The sequence below is a fragment of the Tachyglossus aculeatus genome, chromosome 7 (assembly GCF_015852505.1).
Source record: "Tachyglossus aculeatus isolate mTacAcu1 chromosome 7, mTacAcu1.pri, whole genome shotgun sequence".
NCBI lineage: Eukaryota > Metazoa > Chordata > Mammalia > Monotremata > Tachyglossidae > Tachyglossus > Tachyglossus aculeatus.
Genome location: NC_052072.1, coordinates 45,764,749 through 45,787,531, shown reverse-complemented (window position 1 = coordinate 45,787,531; position 22,783 = coordinate 45,764,749). Strand labels below are relative to the sequence as shown.

Here is a 22,783-nt window from a genome sequence, read left to right as displayed (position 1 = left end):
CATATGGATTTGGGATTTTTCTTATGAAAAAATATGCCTTGGTTTTGCCACTCGTGGATGTAGCCATTGTGATACAGATTTACTACTGATTCCATGAATCAGATTTACTCCTGATTCATGTGGCACAGGACAGTACTACTCAAAACAGTTTTACTCACCTAATTTCTCTTGGTCCAAGCAAGTCAGGGAAGGAGTTCCAAACACCACCGAATGTCACTGGGTTAGTTTAGACAATGTCCTAGATCAGGGAGAAACACAGGGAAGATAGCATTCCAATTGCATAAGCCTCTAACTCCCACTGTCCGCCTCTGATAAAGACCAACCTTACTTTCCTCTCGCTCGTTTTGAGGCTAAAGTATTTGGAACTTTCAAATCTGCACTTCTGCTTAAACACTAACAAAGTATCTCCAAGGACATTGCATCTGCTGAAAAGTATAATCATTCACTGAGAGGTGCCACTGCAGTGAATGGTGCCATAAGCTATATTAATTGAAGATATGGTATCTTCAATCCTTAATATGTGACCACTCTGCCATACTTAGAACAATCAGAAAATCCAGTACTTCAAATTTAGATTCCACATATCAGACTGAAGTGAGTGCCTCTTAAATTTTTAAGTGCCCCTCTGCTGCTGATTGACATATAGCATCGTGTACATTTTCTGTGCTTCAGTTTTGTCAATTGGGAACAGATATAAATTCTAGCCAACCACTTACCACTTAGCTATATCGTGAAAAACAACCACTTTCTGATACCGCTGTGCTTTGAAAATAGAAAGCTATATTTTCCAGTTAGCTTTCCATCCTCTCCTTCAAGACGAAAAAGCAAAGCTCACATTTAGTCAAGATATCTTATGGTAGTCACCAGTGGAAAATGTAAAGGTAATACAGTATAATGCCGCCCCCGAAGATAAAAAAACCTGTTAAGACTCAAAACTCAAAAACCCTTTACTGATTCATGGGAGATTTCTCATACTGGATCACCTGTGTGCCCTTTGTTATTATTTGGCATTATTAATGAAATCAATGATAAAATAATAATAATATCTCCCATTGAGAACCTGCACAGAGGAATTGATTATGTTAGTAGGTTGTATCAAGTTATTTGTGCTCTCTTGCATCCCTGCTTATCAAATTTCCACCAGGGCAGAGACAGCAATGAGTAAATGGATGAGTAGGCAAGCACACTACAAAGTGTACACCAAAATCATTACACAAAAATCATTTGTCTGCAGGACCCTTTATTGCCAAAAAAAATCTGTCATTCAGGGCTGACAGTGGTGTTGTAGCTCCATGACCCTTCAGGTACGTTGGTCCACTGGACCAACAGCACAGCTTATTATTCTTTATTAATTGCATTAATAATCATAATATTACAAATAATATTGGCAGTCGGCCCCATGGGGACCACAAATGGTTCCCAAGACTCTGAAGCTTGTTAAACAGGGGGATATGTGGGATAGTGGAATCTCCTCCCCTAGCAGCCCTTCAAAACAGAGGATTCTCACTGTCTGCGATGGATGGCTATGGAAAATGCACCCTGGAATCCCACCAGATCCCTCCAACTCATAGCTCAGAAGACAGTTAATGCCAAGCCTTTCCTCATGCTCTCTCTAGATTTTTTTTTCCACTGGCTAAAGCTGCCATCTTGGAAAATCCAATATTTCTCACTTTTTCCCTCCTCCCTGGAACAGCAGGAATGTCGCAGCCCTGGCAAAAGGGAGAGATTCCCCTCTGGCTCTCCCAGACCTTCCTGGTCAGTGAAGGGAAGGCAGTCAGTAATTTTAGAGCCAAGATAAAGCCATGGGTTTTTCCGGTAAAACGTGCCATTCTGACTGTACCCTCAATCCTCCCTCCTCAGTCCTGGTGCTTTTCATTCATTCAAATGAAACCTCACATCATCCCCAAGCAGAGTATGAGCTTGGCATTATTATCCGCATTTTACAGATGTAGAAATTGAGGCTCCTGGAGGGAGTCATTTACCAGTGGTGATATAGCAAGGTACTGGCAGCATCAGGACTAGAAGCACAGGCAAACCGTTTGTTCACTAGCCCTACCTCTCGTGATTTCCTCCTTCTTTATTCACCGTGATTTCTCCTTTCAGGGGGTCCCAGGATCCCGAGCGCTTGTCTCTCCAATCCATGCCAGAACGAGGGCACCTGCCTGGAGACGGACCAGGGATATATCTGCGAGTGTCCCAGTGGGTACGCAGGTTCCGACTGCACAGACAGTAAGTGAGGCCATGGTTGCCTGAAGGGAGTGTTTCTGGGGTGAATGGTTGACTAACTGGCAGAGCCATTTGGAGTAAAGAATGAAAGTTAAACAGTCACACACAGGGCAAATTATGAGTAAGTGATGCCTCTGATTTCCAGTGGAAAGCTATAGTTACTTCATAATACTGGACTGGGTTCTTTTTTTTAATTGAGGAATAAAGGTGTTGGTACGATCAGGTTCAAATTGTACTTGTCCCTATCTTTTTTTTATGGTATTTGTTAAGCGCTTACTACGTGCCAGGCTGAGGTAGATGCAAAGCTAATCAGGTTGGACACAGTCCATGTCCCACATGGGGCTCAGCGTCTTAACCCCCATTTTACAGAAGAGGTAACTGAGGGACAGAGAAGTTAAGTGACTTGCCCAGGATCACACAGCAGGCAAATGGCAGAGCCAAGATTAGAACCCAGGTCCTTCTGATTCCTAGGCCCACGCTCGATCCACTAAGCCACACTGCTTCTCTCTGTGGAGACGAATTAAGCCGGTGGTGGAACTCACCCATTGCATTCTTAATGAGGATGAAAATTCATCCATTCATTCAATCATATTTACTGAGCACTTACTGTGTGCAGAGCACTGTAAGAGCTTGGGAAGTACAAGTCAACAACAGATAGAGACGGTCCCTACCCAACAACGGGCTCACAGTCTAGAAGAAATGTTCCCATTGTTGGGTAGGGACCGTCTCTATATGTTGCCAACTTGTACTTCCCAAGCGCTTAGTCCAGTGCTCTGCACACAGTAAGTGCTCAATAAATACGATTGAATGAATGAATGAATATGTTAAGCTCTCACTATGTGTCAAAAACTATACTAAGCTCTGGGGCAGATACAAGTTAATCAGGTGGCATAGTCCCTGTCAGACTCAGGGCTCACAGACTAAGTTGAAAGGAGAACAGGTATTTAATCCCCATTTTACAGATGAGGAAACCGAAGCCCAGAGAAGTGAAGTGACTTCCCAAAGTCACACAGCAGGCAGTTGGTGGGGCCGGGATTAGAACCGAAGTCCTCTGACCTCCAGGCTCCTGTTCGTTCTGCTAGGCCGGGCTGCTTCTCTGCCGCTGTTCTTCAGTGGGGAATAATCGTTTGGTCTTTAAATATGAATGTGTGAGAAGTGTAAATTTATATATGTTTGTGTGCATATATATGAAGTGTGAGTGCATAATGTGTTTGTATGCATATATATGAAGTGTGGGTGCATATGAATTTGTGTATATATACAAGACTGTGAGCCCGTTGTTGGGTAGGGACCGTCTCTATCTGTTGCCGACTTGTACTTCCCAAGCACTTAGTACAGTGCTCTGCACACAGTAAGTGCTCAATAAATATGATCGAATGAACGAATATACATACATAATACGTGTGCTTGTGAATGTGTATGTAGTGTCTATATAAATTGGAGTGTATATGAATGGTTGCAGGCGCTGCGTGAATATGTGCGTCATCTTTGAAACCAAAGATTCATTCATTCATTCATTCATTCATATTTATTGAGTGCTTACTGTGTGTAGAGAACTGTACTAAGTGCTTGGGAAGTACAAGTTGGCAACATATAGAGACAGTCCCTACCCAACAATGAGCTCACAGTCTATAAGATAGATTATGTATTAGGAGAATGTATGTATATTTGGAGCGCATATGTGCTTGAGCTGGGGAGGTAAGGCAATCGGAATCTTACAGTTTTACCCTTGGTCATCAAGAAACAGTCTTCTCCCACCATCCCATCCCAGAAAGACTAAGAGTAAAGGCAGGGAATGGGAGGGGAAGTTTGGGCAGAGGCTGGAAGTGTTGTCTAACCGTATTCCTGATGTGGAGCACATCACCCTGAATAGCCATGCCTTTGGGACTAGTGACAGGGGCTTGTGACAGGTAAATCCCGGGCCGCGGCCTTGTTAGTTTAACTGAAAATCTGCCACTAGATTGGAATGGGGAAAGCAAGTGGACGGGAGAAGGGAATGAGATCATGGCCAGAGTAAGGCTCTTTTGCTTCCACTGCAGAGCTTGCTGAAGATTGTGAGTGCCGCAATGGAGGGAAATGTCTAGATGGGAACTTCACCATCTGCCAGTGTCCTCCAGGATATTTTGGTCTCCTTTGTGAATTTGGTAAGGACTCTGGGATGAAAATCTTTTCATCTTTCACTTCACTTTCAAAACCACGAACTGCATGCCTCTTTTGTAAAGAAAATCTGAAACGCTTCTATAAGTTAACAGTTTTCCATTCTAAATGGGCAATGAGAGGGTAATGATGGGGATGAGGATAAACCAGAGGTGTCAGGATTTGGGGGCTTGAACTGAAACACAGAAAATAAGAGTAAGGAGACGGTCAGCAGTCAGCTTGTCTAGATCTTCTCACATTGGACCCTGAGATAATTCTTAAAGGAGAGGGAAATAATGCAGCTTGTTTTACAGTTTACCTTTCTATATGGGCAATGATGGGCAATGAGAGGGTAATGATGGGGATGAGGATAAACCAGAGGTGTCAGGATTTGGGGGCTTGAACTGAAACTCAGAAACTAAGAGTAAGGAGATAGTCAGAAGTCAGCTTGTCTAGATCTTCTCACATTGGACCCTGAGATAATTCTCAAAGAAGAGGGAAACAATGCGGCTTGTTGAATCAGCCTTGAGTTTCTCCATTGTCATCTCAACGTCTAGCCCCTCCTGCCCTCTCTAGAAAGGAAAGCAGCCTTGAAAGAAGGATTCTTTCTCTTTAGATCTGGTGACATCATCCCTCAAGAGTGGGCACCTTATCACTGCAGATTGCAGAACCCCAGCACCAATAAACTAAGGAGTTTGAATAAGCCTTGTGGATTAGGCTAAAAGGAAGGGGTTGGGGTGGGTTTTGTCCCCTTTGTCCCCTCAGAAGTCACCGCTACATCTTGCAACATGAACACACAGTGTCCAGATGGCGGTTACTGCATGGAATACGGTGGGAGCTACTTGTGTGTGTGCCACACCGACTACAGCACCAATCACTGTAAGTCATGAGGAGAAATGTGGGAAACAGAATTTAGGATCACACTGTGGCATGGGGCCAGAGAGAGCAAGGGAAGTGATTTCATTTTTAACAAAGGGAGAAGATTGTGGGCAAGGTGTGGAAGTTTGTTCTGTCGACTTGACACCTGTCCATGTTTCGTTTTGTTGTCTGTCTCCCCCTTCCAGACTGTGAGCCCGTTGTTGGGTAGGGACCATCTCTATATGTTACCGACTTGGACTTCCCAAGCGCTTAGTACGGTGCTCTGCACACAGTAAGCGCTCAATAAATACGATTCAATGAATGAATGAAGTCAGAAAGGCGAGGACCAGAAGAAAGCCATGTCTTTTAGGAAACTGGTGGGGAGGCAAGAAGTAAGTGAACCTACGAAGAAGGGAGTGTTACTTCGTAACGGTATTTAATAAGTGGATATTTATGGCATAAATAGAAGATACGAGCAGCTGAGGAAAGGAAATTTGGACTTTGTGTTCTGGGGGAAGAATAACTGTCTAAACACAAGGTGTCAGAACAAGAATCTGGAAACCATTAACTAAAGTGGTCTTAGAGTTGAAGATTGTGGTTAGTAATGTACGGAAAATATCCAGGAGGATGAGTCCCTGCTTTGAAGAGTTTTATGATGTCAGGAAAACCAGGAAGCTGCACACCTAGTTCAGGATGGATACTGGGGCAATGTTTGAGGTGGGCCTGCATTCCTCTGCCCTGTAGCCCAAAGCTTGAGTACAGTTCTGAAAGCAAACCCGAACAGCCTGCGTCATACAGGAGAAAAGATTAGCTTTTAACAAACCGCTGTTTATGGGCAAACTCTAGATAAGCCTCAGAGACGCAGGTGGGTTTTAAAGAAGTGATTTCTGTCAATTAACTCAAACCTCTACCGCCGCAGCTCTGCCATCTCCCTGTGACTCGGACCCCTGCCTCAATGGGGGGTCCTGTGATGCCCAGGATGATTCTTATACGTGTGAATGTCCTCGAGGGTTCCACGGCATGCACTGTGAGAAAGGTACGCCGGGGTCCTAGAGGTGGGAAGACAGAGCAGGACTGACACTGGAACCAACCTGTACACCCAATCCTTCCGATCAAGTGCTTAGTACAGTGCTCTGCACAGAATAAGCACTCAGTAAATACCACTGATCGATTCTGGTCCAACTCCAGTCATGAAAACATCACCTCCCCCAAACAGCACTCCATGCAGAGAAGCTGTCTAAGGCGTGGGGATGAAACCCACACGATTGGAGACTTGTTGATTATAAAATGGACCCTTCTCTCACCCTTCTCCTGCTTACTCACCTTAGTGAAAGAGGTTCTGGCCTGAAAGAGGTGGCTTTCCCTAGCAACAATCACACAGGTAATAGGAGGAGAGAAAGGAGAAAAACGTCCACCCCATGGCACAGTACAGACTGCCATTCTGGTTTCTGTGTGTTCCTGCGTAATTTGTCTTAATACAGTGCTCAAGTGCTTAGTATGGTGCTCTGCACATAGTAAGCGCTTAACGAATACCCATTGATTGATTTTCAAATCCTAGTAATAATAATAATGATTGTGGTATTTGTTAAGCGCTTACTATGTTCCAGGCACTGAACTAAGTGCTGCGGCGGAGACAAGCAAATCGGGCTGGACACAGTCCCTGTCCACAAAGGGCTCACAGTCTCAATCCCCATTTTACAGATGAGATAACTGAGGCACCGAGAATAATAATAATAATGGTATTTGTTGGCACTTACTATATGCCAAGCCCTGTTCTAAGCACTGGGGGGTAGATACACGGTAATCAGGTTGTCCCACCTGGGGCTCACAGTCTCAATCCCCCTTTTACAGATGAGGTAACTGAGGCACAAAGAAGTGAAGTGACTTGCCCAAGGTCACCAAGCAGAAAAGCGACAGAGGCGTAATTAGAATCCATGACCTTCTGAAGGGAATCACTGCCCGCTTTGTCATTTTGCCTCATCTTTTAGCCCAGCTTCTAACCGTGAGCTGTGAGAACGACTTCAGCCCAGCTTCTGAAGGGAGAATCCCAGCGGGGTTATACTCTGTTGCCCAATTCCCTAGGGCCAAACTTGGAGCCAAGAAGTCACAAATATAGATCCAGCCCGAGTGCTTACTCTCTAATAGGTGCTTGGGGTTCATATTCAAGAAGGGACCTAGCGCCTGCCCTGAAGGAGTTAATAATCTAATAAATATCTTCAAGTATCCCCGGTTTCTTCCCAGACTGGTTGCCCCATTGATGGACCATGGGGAAGTCAAGAAGTAAGCGCGGTTCAGAAGCCCCATTAAAAGGATAGTTTGGAGGTATCGGAATCGGGGTGCTGCAAAGCGAGACGGGCTGGGGCGTGAACGTGAGAGCTTGTCCCGTTTCTTCCTCTCTTTCCTCTTTCCTCAGTAAGGCCGAGACTGTGCAGCTCTGGACCGTGTCGGAACGGTGGCACCTGTAAGGAGTCGGACGGAGAATACTATTGCAGCTGCCCCTACCGATTCACCGGGAGGCACTGTGAGATAGGTAATACCGAGGCTCGGAGCCCATGGGGAGCCAAGACCCCAAAGATGCTGACCCCTTGTCAACTGGTATCTTCCCCTCGTTCTCTTCCTAGGAAAGCCGGATCCCTGTGCCTCCGGCCCGTGTCAGAACGGAGGAACCTGCTTCCACTACATTGGCAAATACAAGTGTGACTGCCCCCCAGGATATTCAGGGCGACACTGTGAAATACGTAAGGAAATGATCACTATAATTATGGCATTTGTTAAAGCGCTTACTATGTGCTAAGCACCGTTCTAAGCGCTGGGATAGAGACAGGGAAATCAGGTTGTCCCACGTGGGGCTCACACTTTTCATCCCCATTTTATAGATGAGGTAACTGAGGCACAGAGAAGTGAAGTGACTTGCCCACGGTCACACAGCTGACAAGTGGCGGAGCTGGGATTAGAAACCACGTCCTCTGACTCCCAAGCCTGTGCTCTTTCATTCATTCATTACTGTGTGCAGAGCACTGTACTAAGCGCTTGGGAAGTACAAGTTGGCAACATCTAGAGATGGTCCCTCCCCAACAGTGGGCTCACAGTCTAGAGGGGGGAGACAGAGAACAAAAAAAAACCACATTAACAAAATAAAATAGAATAAATATGTACAAATAAAATAGAGTAATAAATACGTACAAACATATATACATCCCCCTCCTTCCTCTACCCCTCCTCCTCCTCTCCACCACCTCCCCGCCTTACCTCCTTCCCTTCCCCACAGCACCTGTATATATGTATATATGTTTGTACGGATTTATTACTCTATTTATTTTACTTGTACACATCTATTCTATTTATTTTATTTTGTTAATATGTTTGGTTTTGTTCTCTGTCTCCCCCTTCTAGACTGTGAGCCCACTGTCGGGTAGGGACCGTCTCTATATGTTGCCAACTTGGGCTTCCCAAGCACTTAGTACAGTGCTCTGCACACAGTAAGAGCTCAGTAAATACGATTGATTGATTGATTGATTATACATATATATATAAGTGCTGTGGGGAGGGGAAGGGGGTAAGGTGGGGGGGATGGAGAGGGGGAGGAGGGCAAGAGGAAGGAGGGGGGGCTTTCCACTAAGCCATGCTGCTTCTAGAGCTGCCAACTCCGTGGGGAGGAGGGGCCATCAGCTCCAGAGAGGGGTCATTAGTTCTCAGAGAACCTGAGATATCACTCTTTGCTAATATGACCTTTAATGGGCCATTGGGTGTTTTGAGATTTAAGAAATTTAATCCATAGAGCCCTTGTAGACAGTGTCTGGTCCGTAGAGGTCCTGGATCTCAGGATCTCAGGATCGGAAGGTTGTACAGAACGATGTTGGTCATCTTAAGACCAACAGGAAAGGTCTTCCTGATTTGGTTGCTGCCTCTGGAGCAGAAGTCCTGAGCTCTTTAAATAATAATAATAATAATGGCATTTATTAAGTGCTTACTATGTGCAAAGCACTATTCAAAGCGCTGGGGAGGATACAAGGTGATCAGGTTGTCCCACAGGGGGCTCACAGTCTTAATCTGTGTGCTCTGCACACAGTAAGCGCTCAATAAATATGATTGATTGATTAATCCCCATTTTACAGATGAGGTAACTGAGGCCCCGAGAAGTGAAGCAACTTGCCCAAAGTCACACAGCTGACAGTTGGCGGGGCCGGGATTTGAACCCATGATCTCTGACTCCAAAGCCCAGGCTCTTTCCACTGAGCCACGCTGCTTCTTTAGAAGGCTGGACTCTGTGGACTTTCTGTGGACCGGAAGTTCTGTCCCTTATTAATCAATCAATCAATCGTATTTATTGAGCACTTACTGTGTGCAGAGCACTGTACTAAGCGCTTGGGAAGCCCAAGTTGGCAACATATAGGGACGGTCCCTACCCAACAGTGGGCTCACAGTCTAGAAGGGGGAGTCAGCTTGCGGGCCATACCTATGACCCTTATATTTTTAATGGTATTTTTAAGCCTTTACTATGTGCCAGGCACTGTACTAAGTGCTGAAGTAGATGCATCTTGCCATGAGGGGCTAGGTTGGGACCCTTCTAGTCCCTTCTAGACTGTGAGCCTGTTGTTGGGTGGGGACCGCCTCTCTGTGTTGCCAGTTTCTCTGCAGGGCTCTGCACACAGTAAGCGCTCAATAAATAGGATTGATTGAATGATCGAATGACTACAAGCGAATCAGGCTGAACAGACTGTTTCCCCCCAGCTCCTTCTCCTTGCTTCCTGAGTCCCTGTGAAAACGGCGCAACCTGTGATGAGCGTGGTATGGACTACATCTGTCACTGCCCCGTTGGATTCACCGGGAGACGCTGCCAATCAGGTAGGATGCATCGCGTACTTCAGACATAGGGCTACCTCCTCCTTCCTCTCCCCCTCATCCCCTTCTCCATCCCCCCCTGCCTTACCTCCTTCCCTTCCCCACAGCACCTGTATATATGTATATATGTTTGTACAGATTTATTACTCTATTTATTTATTTATTTTACTTGTACAGATCTAGTCTATTTATTTTATTTTGTTAATATGTTTGGTTTTGTTCTCTGTCTCCCCCTTCTAGACCGTGAGCCCACTGTTGGGTAGGGACCGTCTCTATATGTTGCCAACTTGGACTTCCCAAGCGCTTAGTACAGTGCTCTGCACCCAGTAAGCGCTCAATAAATAGGATTGATTGATTGATTGATTACCTCCTGGGTGGTGTGGAGGGGGGGGAGGAATGCCACCTTCTCCCCACGACAGCCATCCAGACTCACGGGGACTCTGGAAGCAGTACGCTGGGCACAAACATAAAATAATGACACCGCGCAGAAGTCTGCTTCAGTCTACCCTCGCTCCTGAAGCTACAGCATTTATTCTGGGGGTCTCCTATTGACCCACTTACTCCAGAGCCATTGCGTCCCTTTCTCAGATCTTTTTTTGCTCTCTTCCTCCCTTCAAGGCCCTACTGAGAGCTCACCTCCTCCAGGAGGCCTTCCCAGACTGAGCCCCTTCCTTCCTCTCCCCCTCGTCCCCCTCTCCATCCCCCCCGCCTTACCTCCTTCCCTTCCCCACAGCACCTGTATATATGTCTATATGTTTGTACATATTTATTACTCTATTTATTTATTTATTTATTTTACTTATACATATCTATTCTATTTATTTTATTTTGTTAGTATGTTTGGTTTTGTTCTCTGTCTCCCCCTTTAAGACTGTGAGCCCACTGTTGGGTAGGGACTGTCTCTATATGTTGCCAACTTGTACTTCCCAAGCGCTTAGTACAGTGCTCTGCACACAGTAAGCGCTCAATAAATACGACTGATTGTTTGATTGATTTATTGATTGTTTAACATGGGCCCCAGTCCTGATTTGGGTGGAGAGAGGCTGGCCATCCTGCAGCCAACCTACGTCTGTCCCCTCTGGCGGTGGGCCCTGTGGCAGCTACCAAACACTCTTACTTCCTGAAGCCGCCCCTGGAAAGGAAGGATAATAATAATAATAATAATAATAATAATAATAATAATAATAATAATAATAATAATAATAATAATGTCATTTATTAAGTGCTTACTACGTGCAAAGCCCTGTTCTAAGTGCTGGGGTGGTTAACAATAATGATAATAATGATGGCATTTATTAAGCGCTTACTACGTGCAAAGCACTATTCTAAGCGCTGGGGCGGTTAACAATAATAATAATAATGATGGCATTTATTAAGTGCTTGCTATGTGCAAAGCACTATTCTAAGCGCTGGGGCAGTTAATCATAATGATAATAATAATGATGGCATTTATTAAGCGCTTATTATTTGCAAAGCCCTGTTCTAAGCCCCGGGGTGGTTAATAATAATAATAATAATGATGGAATTTATTAAGTGCTTACTACGTGCAAAGCCCTATTCTAAGCGCTGGGGTGGTTAACAATAATAATAATAATGATGGCATTTATTAAGTGCTTTCTATGTGCAAAGCCCTGTTCTAAGCACTGGGGCAGTCAACAATAATAATAATAATAATAATAATAATAATAATAATAATGATGGCATTTATTAAGCGCTTACTACATGCAAAGCACTATTCTAAGCGCTGGGGCGGAAAATAATGATAATAATAATGATGGCATTTATTAAGCACTTACTACATGCAAAGCCCTGTTCTAAGCGCTGGGGTGGTTAATAATAATAATAATAATAATAATAATAATGGCATTTATTAAGCGCTTACTACATGCAAAGCACTGTTCTAAGCACTGGGGCGGTTAATAATAATAATAATGATGGCATTTATAAAGCGCTTACTACGTGCAAAGTGCTTGAGGAAGTCATTCATTCATTCATTCATTCAATTGTATTTATTGAGAGCTTACTTTGTGCAGAGCATTGTACTAAGCACTTGGGAAGTCCAAGTTGGCAACATATAGAGACGGTCCCTACCCAACAGCGGGCTCACAGTCTAGAAGGGGGAGGCCACGCTCTTCCCCTAACCAGCTCACAATCCAGCATGTTCTGAGCTGATTCCAGATTTGATTCTCCCCAGGATTTCTATTTATTCTGATGACTTGACACTGGACCACATGTTTTGTTTTGTTGTCTGTCTCCCCCTTCTAGACTGTGAGCCCATTGTTGGGTAGGGACCGTCTCTATATGTTGCCAATTTCTACTTCCCAAGCACTTAGTACAGTGCTCTGCACACAGTAAGCACTCAGTAAATACGATTGAATGAATGAATGAATAATCAGCTCACTACCCAGCATGCTCTGGGCTGATTCCAGATTTGATTCTCCCCAGGACCTCTATTTATTCTGATGACTTGACACTTGACCACATGTTTTGTTTTGTTGTCCGTCTCCCCCTTCTAGACTGTGAGCCTGCCGTTGGGTAGGGACCGTCTCTATATGTTGCCAACTTCTACTTCCCAAGCGCTTAGTCCAGTGCTCAGCACACAGTAAACGCTCAATAAATACGACTGAATGAATGAATGAATGAGTGAGTAGAGTTTCTTTTTAAAGTAGGGAAAGATCTGAAGAAGGAAGTATCGGCTTAGAGGTATTTATTTTACAATTCCCGTGTCTCTGTCCTCCTGAGAGGAAATAATGGAAACAATGAGGTTTCTCCAGGAAGAGACAACAGGCCTAGTGTGTTGTCCTAAAGTGCTGCCTATTTTTCAAGGCTTTAAGCCTTTGTTGGGTCTTTCTCTCTCTCTCTGTCTCCCTCTTTCTCTCTCCAAGCCCCAAGAGGTAGTTGTAAGGTTAATTCTCTATCTGCATCCCATTTTCCCTTAGAGGTAGACTGTGGAGTTCCAGACAAGGTGAAACATACTCAAGTACGGTTTAACTCTACCAAGATGGGCTCACTTGCAGAATACAAATGTGATCGTGGCTACGCTCTGAACTCTCACAACAACCCCAGGGTCTGCGGCGCACAAGGTGTCTGGAGTGAAGCTCCAGAGTGTGATGGTAATTTTTTTTTTGAATGACTTTTGCTTTCCCTTCTAATGTGAGAAAGGGTCTATTGAAACAAATCCTTGCTTTTAACGAATGGTATTTCTGCTTCCTTCAGTCACTCAATCGTATATATTGAGTGCTTAGGGTATGCAGAGTACAGTACGAAGCATTTGGGAGAGTACAATGTAACAGACTTGGCAGACATGTTCCCTTCCTACGACAAGCTTACAGTCTAGATGGGGAGACCGATATTAATATAAAAATATAAATTACAGATGAGGCTGAGGAAGATAAGTGGATGCAGAGTACAGTACGAAGCATTTCGGAGAGTACAATATAACAGATTTGGCAGACATGTTCCCTTCCTGCAACGAGCTTACAGTCAAGATGGGGAGACCGATATTAATATAAAAATATAAATTACAGATGAGGCTGAGGAAGATAAGTGGATGCAGAGTACAGTACGAAGCATTTCGGAGAGTACAATATAACAGACTTGGCAGACATGTTCCCTTCCTACAGTGAGCTTACAGTCGAGATGGGGAGACCGATATTAATATAAAAATATAAATTACAGATGAGGCTGAGGAAGATAAGTGGATGCAGAGTACAGTACGAAGCATTTGGGAGAGTACAATATAACAGACTTGGCAGACATGTTCCCTTCCTACAACGTGCTTACAGACTAGATGGGGAGACCGATATTAATATAAAAATAGAAATCACAGATGAGGCTGAAGGAGATAAGTGGATATGAGAAGCAGCATGGTTCAGTGGAAAGAGCACGGGTTTTGGAGTCGGGGGTCATGGGTTTAAATCCCGGCTCCGCCAATTATCAGCTGTGTGACTTTGGGCAAGTCACTTCACTTCTCTGGGCCTCAGTTACCTCATCTGTAAAATGGGGATGAAGACGGCGAGCCCCCCGTGGGACAACCTGATTACCTTGTAACCTCCCCAGCGCTTAGAACAGTGCTTTGCACATAGTAAGCGCTTAATAAATGCCATTTTTAAAAATGTGAATAAAGGGTGCAATTCCAAGCGCAAGGGCAATGAAGAAGGGAATGGGAGAAGAGGAAATGAGTGCTTAATCAAGGAAGACCTCTTGGAGGACATAAGATGTGCCCCTAATGAGACTTTGAAGGTGAGGAGAGCATCCGTAGGTCAGATATGAAGAGGGAGGGCATTCCAGGCATAGGAATTGGTGATGAGATAGACAAGATTGAGGTCTAATAATAATAATAATAATGGCATTTATTAAGCACTTGCTATGTGCAAAGCACTGTTCTAAGCGCCAGAGAGGTTACAAGGTGATCAGGTTGTCCCATGGGGGGCTCGCAATCTTAATCCCCATTTTCCAGATGAGGTAACTGAGGCACAGAGAAGTGAAGTGACTTGCCCAAAGTCACCCAGCTGACAGTTGGCGGAGCCGGCATTTGAACCCATGACCTCTGACTCCAAAGCCCGGGCTCTTTCCACTGAGCCACACTGCTTCTCCATAACACCAAAGTTATGGGCTCGTGATCAGGAAGGATGGTGGAAGGATTCTAGACTGTAAGCCCGTTGTTGGGCAGGGACCGTCTCTATATGTTGCCAACTTGTACTTCCCAAGTGCTTAGTACAGTGCTCTGCATACAGTAAGCGCTCAATAAATACGATTGATGAATATGAGGAGCTCCGTTTCAGACATAATCAATCAATCGTATTTATTGAGCGCTTACTGTGTGCAGAGCACTGTACTAAGCGCATGGGAAGTACAAGCTGGCAACATATAGAGACAGCCCCTCGCGGGACATCCAAGCAGAGATGTCCTGAAGGCAGGAGGAAGTGCAAGACTGCAGAGAAGGACAGAGTTCAGAGCTTTGATCCATAGTATAGGATAAAGAGTAGCCAATATATTAAAGAGTAGTCCAACTCCTACCAATGGCTCTTAGAGCCACTGCAAACCTTCACAGCGGGTTGTACATAAGGAGCTAGATGTTCAGACAGACATATATGCTGAGAGTAGTGGATTTCTAGATATTAATTAGGAAAGCATTCTCTCCAACCCCAATTCCAGGAACTGTAAAATTTTGCATGCGATTACGCACCCAATCCTGGAGCACCAATCAAGCGATTAATTATATTTACTGAGTATTTGCTCTGTATAAAGCTCGGTACTAAGACCCCAGGAGAATACAATCAAGTTAGTGGTAATTATTTGTTAATTATTATGGTATTTGTTAAGCGCTTACTATGTGCCAAGCACTGTTCTAAGCTTTGGGGTAGATACAAGGTAAACAGGTTGTCCCACGTGGGGCTCACAGTCTTAATCCCCATTTTACAGATGAGGGAACTGAGGCCCAGAGAAGTTAAGTGGCTTGCCCAAGGTCACACAGACCACAAGTGGTGGACTCCCAAGCCCGGGCTCTTTCCACTAAGCCACACTGCTTCTCTAGTAGAAATATGCTCCTTGTGAGTAGGGAATGTGTCTTATATTGTCATATTGTAGTCTCCCAAGTGCTTAGTTCAGTGCTCTGCACACAAAAAGCACTCAATAAATAGGATTAACTGACCGATTTCAAAGAGCTTACAGTCTGGCTGAGCAGAGGGGCAGCCTGTTCTGATGGGCTAGCAAAAACTACTGTGGAAAAATTTTTCTTTGTTGACAATTTGCAGCAGAAACGTTCAAGGGTCATCAACTGCTCTATCCTCTTCCACGCTTCCGTTTAGGCCAGTCAGATTTACCACTGAAGTAACTTCAGTGGCCTCTCAACAAGGGGCGTCGGGGTAATTCGCGCAAGATAATGTGACTTTTTGTTTTCTTCCTCCTTCGACCTTTCTTCCCCTAGAAATAGACGAGTGCAGGTCTCAGCCATGCCTTAATGGGGGCTCCTGCAAGGATCGCGTTGCCGAATTCCTCTGTGTGTGTGGAGCAGGATACACGGGACACTATTGTGAGTTGGGTAAGTTTTAGGAAACACCCCCTATCCGCATGGAAAAATCACTTAAGCACTAAAAGCAGCATGAAGCAGCGTGGCTCAGTGGAAAGAGCCCGGGCTTGGGAGTCAGAGGTCATTGCTTTGCCGCTTGTCAGCTGTGTGACTTTGGGCAAGTCACATAACTTCTCTGTGCCTTGGTTCCCTCATCTGTAAAATGGGCACTAAGACTGTGAGCCCCACGTGGGACAACCTGATCACCTTGTATCACCCCAGTGCTTAGAACAGTGCTTAGCACATAGTAAGCGCTTAACAAATACCATCATTATTATTATTAAAAGGGAGGGGAAGAGGAGGTATTGGAGTAGATTCTGTTCTATGAGGACCAGAAAGATGATCATCAAGGGCACTGAATCCTGGGAGATACCATGTAAAACTCATGGGATCAGGGGAAGGAAAATCAAATATTAAAGAACTGCCATAGCTAACCCATCTTTATTAATATGACCCAGAGTCAGGGAGCCCTAAAATGCATGTCCCCCAGTACGGTGACAAAACCAGATAAAACTGCCAACTATGTTGCATATTACGATCCCAAGCATTTAGTACAGTGCTCAGGACATTGTAACTGCTCAATAAATACACTGAATGAATGAATAAAAAGTAGCAAAACTGACCCATCTTAACTCTCATTTTCTTTCCTGCCCCTGCTAATCCTGAGTTATAGTTCCCAATGAGCAGACTGAAGAGGGATTATAGCTCTGAGAGTGAAGAGGGATTAAATCATTGCTCTGGATAGTCTTCCAATTCCTTATCAATCCCTAAATAAATCTACGAGAGGCTAAACAATGAGATTATATCAGTAGGTGGAAATAGTCAGTGTATATACATATACATATCTATATAAATATAAAAAGATATATATATATGCAGATAAAGGTGTTTATATACTGTACCCGTTTGTGTATAATGATGGTTGTAAATATTCTTTGTTTCCGAACAGAGATTAATGAGTGCCTGTCAGATCCCTGTAAGAATGGAGGAATTTGCAAAGATTTCCCAGGATCTTTTACTTGCCAGTGTCCTGACGGCTTTTTAGGAATCCACTGTGAAACAGGTAGGAACCACACCTGGGCCTGGATGTGCCCTCATTAGTCTGAGACCTCTAATGGCTGAATTGAGGCCTTTCTTCGGTGTCATTTCATTTCTACTCATTCCCAGAGAGTTTTTGTGTCTCTCCCGAGAGCCCCTGTCTCTACTCCCTTTCTTAAAGGACCCAGCAGAGCTAATCCAGGTACTGGGAAGATTCTGGGGTAACAAAGAAACTCAAGAACAGTAAGGATTGGGATCGGCCTGGCCTTTGTAAACTCCTTGAAGGCAGGGACATTTCTTTGTGCTTTATTGTACGCTCCCAAGGCCCTAATAGAGTGCTCAAAACACGGCAGAGGCTCGGTGAGCACTGAGGAGGAAGGACGACGAGCGCTGGCATTGAAGGCCAGAGTGCACCTCGCACTTTCTCATCTTCTCTCTTCCCCTAAAAAAGACCATCCCTGTTCTAGACAACAAACGCCTGGGACAGCCTCCTGGAGGTTATTTTCTTGCCTTCCAGTTGCAGTTTAAATGCTATCCAAAGCATGTAGACTGTTTCCTTCTACCAAGTAGATTTATCCTTCCTGAAAATGTACCATTATTTATTCTCAAGGATTTAATCCCTACCTAGGTTAAACAAAGAATTATCCCAGTGAAGAGTGAATGTCTACACCTCAGGTTTCCCAGCTGAAAAGTAAAGAGACTAACAGTGGTCTTTTGCCCATTGCAGAGAGGAGTAAATAAGCTTTCTTTTTCGCAAGTCAAGGGAAAGGAAACAATGCAAAGAAGGAGCTGAATTTTTGCCCTCCACAGAATGATGATGATGATGATGGTATTTGTTAAGTGCTTACTGTGTGCCAAGCACTGTTCTAAGCGCTGGGGGAGATACAGGGTCATCAGGTTGTCCAATAGACTTAATCCCCATTTTACAGATGAGGTTACTGAGGCAAAGAGAAGTTGCCCCAAGTCACACAGCTGGCAAGTGGCGGCGCGGGATTAAAACCCACGACCTTTGGCTCCCAAGTCCGGGCTCTTTCCACTAAGCCGAGAACCCAAGTAGCTAGAAAGGAGCTTATTGGTGACCCTAACTCTATGGCTACACTACCAGACGATTGCAGATGGAGGTGGGGCATTCTAGGAGAGATGTGTCCATGCCATCCCTATGGGTCGGAGACGACTCGAAAGCATAAGACAAGAGAAGACCTCTTGGCTAAAAATGAAAATCTGCTGGATTCCTAATACCTGCTTTTGGCCCAAACTCTGTCAGAGAGCAGGCTGAATCTCTGATTTGAATGGGCCTCTACAGGAGGCCCTCCCAGAGATGGAGAATCGGGTCTTCAATCATTTATCGAAATTTTAGTAACTGTAAATGACTTTTTTGTCCTGGGGGGATTTTCTAGAAGTGGATGCCTGCAATTCAAGTCCTTGTCAGAATGGAGGAGAGTGTGAAAATTATGGAGGCTCCTTCTTGTGTGTCTGCCCGGAAGGATTCTTTGGCTACCACTGTGAGATAGGTAAGATAAAATGAGCATGTTAATCATATATTAACATCTATATAATAATAATAATAATAATAATAATAATAATAATAACGGTATTTGTTAAGCGCTTACTATTTGCGAAGCACTGTTCTAAGTGCTGGGGGGATACAAGGTGATTCATTCATTCATTCAATCGTACTTATTGAGCGCTTACTGCATGCATAGCACTGTACTAAGCGCTTGGGAAGTACAAGTCGGCAACATACAGAGATGGTCCCTACCCAACAACGGGCTCACAGTTTAGAAACAGGAGACGGACACTAGGCCATGCTACTCCTCTTCAACAGAGGGCTCTGACAAAAATTAGTTTCATGCTTATCCAATGACAGCAACAAAAGTAGCTCACAGAATTTGAATTACAAGGAGATGGAGTGCAAAAGAATATAAGAACCGCCACTACATAGGTAACAAATATAAGCACATAGGGCAACAAGATTTTTAGAGCTATCAGTCACAGATGCTAAGTGTTACAGTGTAGTTTTACTCTAAAACAAATAATGGCCTATATAATTTAATTTGATGAATGCACATTATTGTGGTGCATATGACTATACTATTTTACAATCTTTCTCGTGGTCCCACGCGGGGCTCACAGTTCTTCATCCCCATTTTACAGCTGAGGTCACTGAGGCATAGAGAAGCCACACAGCTGACAAGTGGCAGAGCCGGGATTAGAACCCCTGACCTCTGACTCACAAGCCCAGGCTCTTTCCACTGAGCCACGCTGCTACTCTATATGCATGTGTTGGAGAAGCAGCATGGCTCAGTGGAAAGAGCACGGGCTTTGGAGTCAGAGGTCATGGGTTCAAATCCCGGCTCTGCCACTTGTTAGCTGTGCGACTTTGGGCAAGTCACTTAACTTCTCTGGGCCTCAGTTCCCTCATCTGTAAAATGGGGATGAAGACTGTGAGTCCCACGTGGGACAACCTGATTACCTTGTATCTACCCCAGTGCTTAGAACAGTGCCTTGCACATAGTAAGCGCTTAACAAATACCAACATTATTATTATTATGTGTTTGTGTGTGCACGCGTAGACGCGCAAACATGCACACGCACAATAGAAAATAAATTGCTAATACAGCTTTTGGAGGAGGGAGTTCCCCACATCTCACTACTCCAGGCCTTGAGCCCCCTCCTTCCTCTCCCCCTCCTCCCCCTCTCCATCCCCCCCGCCTTACCTCCTTCCCTTCCCCACAGCACCTGTATATATGTTTGTACGGATTTATTACTCTATTTATTTATTTTACTTGTACATATCTATTCTATTTATTTTAGTCTGTTAATATGTTTTGTTTTGTTCTCTGTCTCCCCCTTCTAGACTGTGAGCCCACTGTTGGGTAGGGACCGTCTCTAGATGTTGCCAACTTGTACTTCCCAAGTGCATAGTACAGTGCTCTGCACACAGTAAGCGCTCAATAAATATGATTGATTGATTGAGTCCAAACCACAGCAATCTCCCCAAAGACAAACCAATCTGTAAGCGCTATCCCAGTCTGCTCTGATAGCTGCAGGGATCCTAGTGGTCCCGAGCTTACATGGGTCTCTGCTAGTGTCCACCCTTGGTGACAGTGACAACAAAGGATGCAGGGAGAAACCACTCAGTTCAGTCCTTGATCTCCATCCTTACAGTTATAGATTCACCTCCTACCCACGCTAAACCTTTCCTTTTCATAAGCCTGTTTAATCTTTCTTGAGCCAACGCTTCTCAAACGTCATTATTCAAGGTCACTTTCCCCTCTTATTTAGCCAGCGATCCTTGTTTCTCCAATCCCTGTGGGAGCCGAGGCTACTGTCTGTCTAACAATGGATCCCATGGCTGCACCTGCAAGGTGGGCTACACCGGCAAGAACTGCGAAAAAGGTAACGGGGGCAGGATGGCCTCTCTGGGCCACCATCATCGGTCATGGGGGTCGGCCCTGCCCTCTCACTGAGAAGATTCACTCATTCATTCATTCAATCGTATTTATTGAGCACTTACTGTGTGCAGAGCACTGTACTAAGCGCTTCTTACCTCGCCTCCCTTCTCTCCTTCTACATCCCAGCCTGCACACTCTGTTCCTCTGGTGCTGACCTTCTCACTGTGTCTCATTCTCGCCTGTCCCGCCATCGACCCCCGGCCCACATCCTACCTCTGGCCTGGAATTTATTTATTTTATTTATTTATTTTATTTTATTTTATTTATTTTACTTGTACATATTTCTTCTATTTATTTTATTCTGTTAATATGCTTTGTTTTGTTGTCTGTCTCCCCCTTCTAGACTGTGAGCCCGCTGTTGGGTAGGGACCGAACCTATATGTTGCCAACTTGTACTTCCCAAGCGCTTAGTACAGTGCTCTGCACACAGTAAGCGCTCAATATATACGATTGAATTGAATTGAATTGGGAAGTACAAGTCGGCAACGTGTAGAGACGGTCCCTACCCAACAACGGGCTCACTGCCTAGAAGGGGGAGACAGACAACGAAACAAAACCTGTAGTCAGGTGTCAAAACTGTTAGAATAAATAGAATTGTAGCTACAAATATCCTTACTGATATTCATCTTTAGATAATATAAATTTATAATGGAAGTATCTTCCCAAATTCCCAATTCCCAAATTGTACTTCCCAAGCACTTAGTACAGTGCTCTGCACACAGTAAGCGCTCAATAAATACGACTGAATGAATGAAAGTATCTAGAATTTCTTTACTCTAATTAAATAATAATGGTATCCTCTGTGAGTCCACTGTTGGGTAGGGACTGTCTCTATATGTTGCCAACTTGTACTTCCCAAGCGCTTAGTACAGTGCTGTGCACACAGTAAGCGCTCAATAAATACGATTGATTGATTGATTGATTTGGGGCAAGTTAATAGGAGGAGAGCAGATGCTATTATCTCAGCCACCTACTGAGAATCCACAGCATGCTTGGCAATATATTCTAGACCCTCCAGGTGCTTTAAAAACAACACTCCCCAAACTTTTAAAAAGAGTCGTATTGAGGTTTCAAAATAAATTTTGGACTTACAAGCTTCACATTTCATTTTCAAGTTTATAATGCAAATTCCCCTTCTCCAGAGCCAGTGCTTCTTTATATTAGCTCCAAATTCCTATTCTCCCCTTTATTCCAAGTAACTGTGTAGCCCGACTCTTTTGGAATAACTCACTTCTGACTCTTCGGAAGAAGAGTTCCGCTTCTAAATACGAGTGATGAATGGCATCTCTTCGGTGAAATTCAAAGGGGCTGACAGTGTGAATGAATGGAGGATCAGAAACCTAGGCCAGGCCATCCAATGCCATCCGGGACAAAGCATTTAGCCTGAAACCCCGTTTTCTCATCTTTAAAATGAGAATAATAATACAACAGCAAACAGCAAGTGATACTGTGTCTACCACATGATGCTCAGTGAATATAGGGGATATATGTATAGGGGCTCATATAGACTGTGAGCCCACTGTTGGGTAGGGACCGTCTCTATATGTTGCCAACTTGGACTTCCCAAGCGCTTAGTACAGTGCTCTGCACACAGTAAGTGCTCAATAAATACGATTGATTGATTGATTGATTGATTGATTATGAAAAGGCAGGAGATAAAAAGTTAAGTGAGATTTCCCACTTAACCCTCTAGCATTTTCACCAGAGACCCCAGTGCCTCATCAGCAAAGCCCTGAGGATTGAAGACCCTAAATCTCTCTAGGCGCCGGGTGAACTTCAGATAATATAACAACAGTAACAACAGAAACAACAATAATAATAACAATGATAACAGTAGTAATTTGTGTTAAGCTCTTACTATGTGCCAGACACTGTAATAATAATAATAATGATGATGGAATTTGTTAAGCATTTACTATGTGCCAAGCATTGTTCTAAGCACTGGGGGGATACAAGGTGATCAGGTTGTCCCAGGTGGGGCTCACGGTCTTAGTCCCCATTTTACAGATGAGGGAACTGAGGCACAGAGAAGTGAAGTGACTTGCCCAAAGTCACACAGCTGACAATTGGCGGAGCCGGGATTTGAACCTGTGACCTCCTACTCCAAAGCCCGGGCTCTTTCCACTGAGCCACGCTGCTTCTCACTGAGCCACGCTGC

At 44.4% G+C, this 22,783-nt stretch overlaps 1 protein-coding gene across 3 annotated transcripts in view; it reads left to right on the top strand.

Annotated features, from left to right (window-relative positions):
* The window catches only part of SNED1 (sushi, nidogen and EGF like domains 1), a 152,930-nt gene that overhangs the window by 68,466 nt on the left and 61,681 nt on the right, over window positions 1–22,783 (top strand). For all 3 annotated transcript variants that reach the window (XM_038749194.1, XM_038749193.1, XM_038749195.1), the window contains 12 exons: window positions 2,104–2,229; window positions 4,266–4,370; window positions 5,128–5,241; window positions 6,140–6,256; window positions 7,634–7,750; window positions 7,842–7,958; window positions 9,952–10,065; window positions 13,002–13,175; window positions 15,992–16,105; window positions 17,082–17,195; window positions 18,568–18,681; window positions 20,456–20,569. In XM_038749194.1, the coding sequence (XP_038605122.1) occupies window positions 2,104–2,229; window positions 4,266–4,370; window positions 5,128–5,241; window positions 6,140–6,256; window positions 7,634–7,750; window positions 7,842–7,958; window positions 9,952–10,065; window positions 13,002–13,175; window positions 15,992–16,105; window positions 17,082–17,195; window positions 18,568–18,681; window positions 20,456–20,569 (1,440 nt within the window). The remainder of the gene's footprint in view (window positions 1–2,103; window positions 2,230–4,265; window positions 4,371–5,127; window positions 5,242–6,139; window positions 6,257–7,633; window positions 7,751–7,841; window positions 7,959–9,951; window positions 10,066–13,001; window positions 13,176–15,991; window positions 16,106–17,081; window positions 17,196–18,567; window positions 18,682–20,455; window positions 20,570–22,783) is intronic.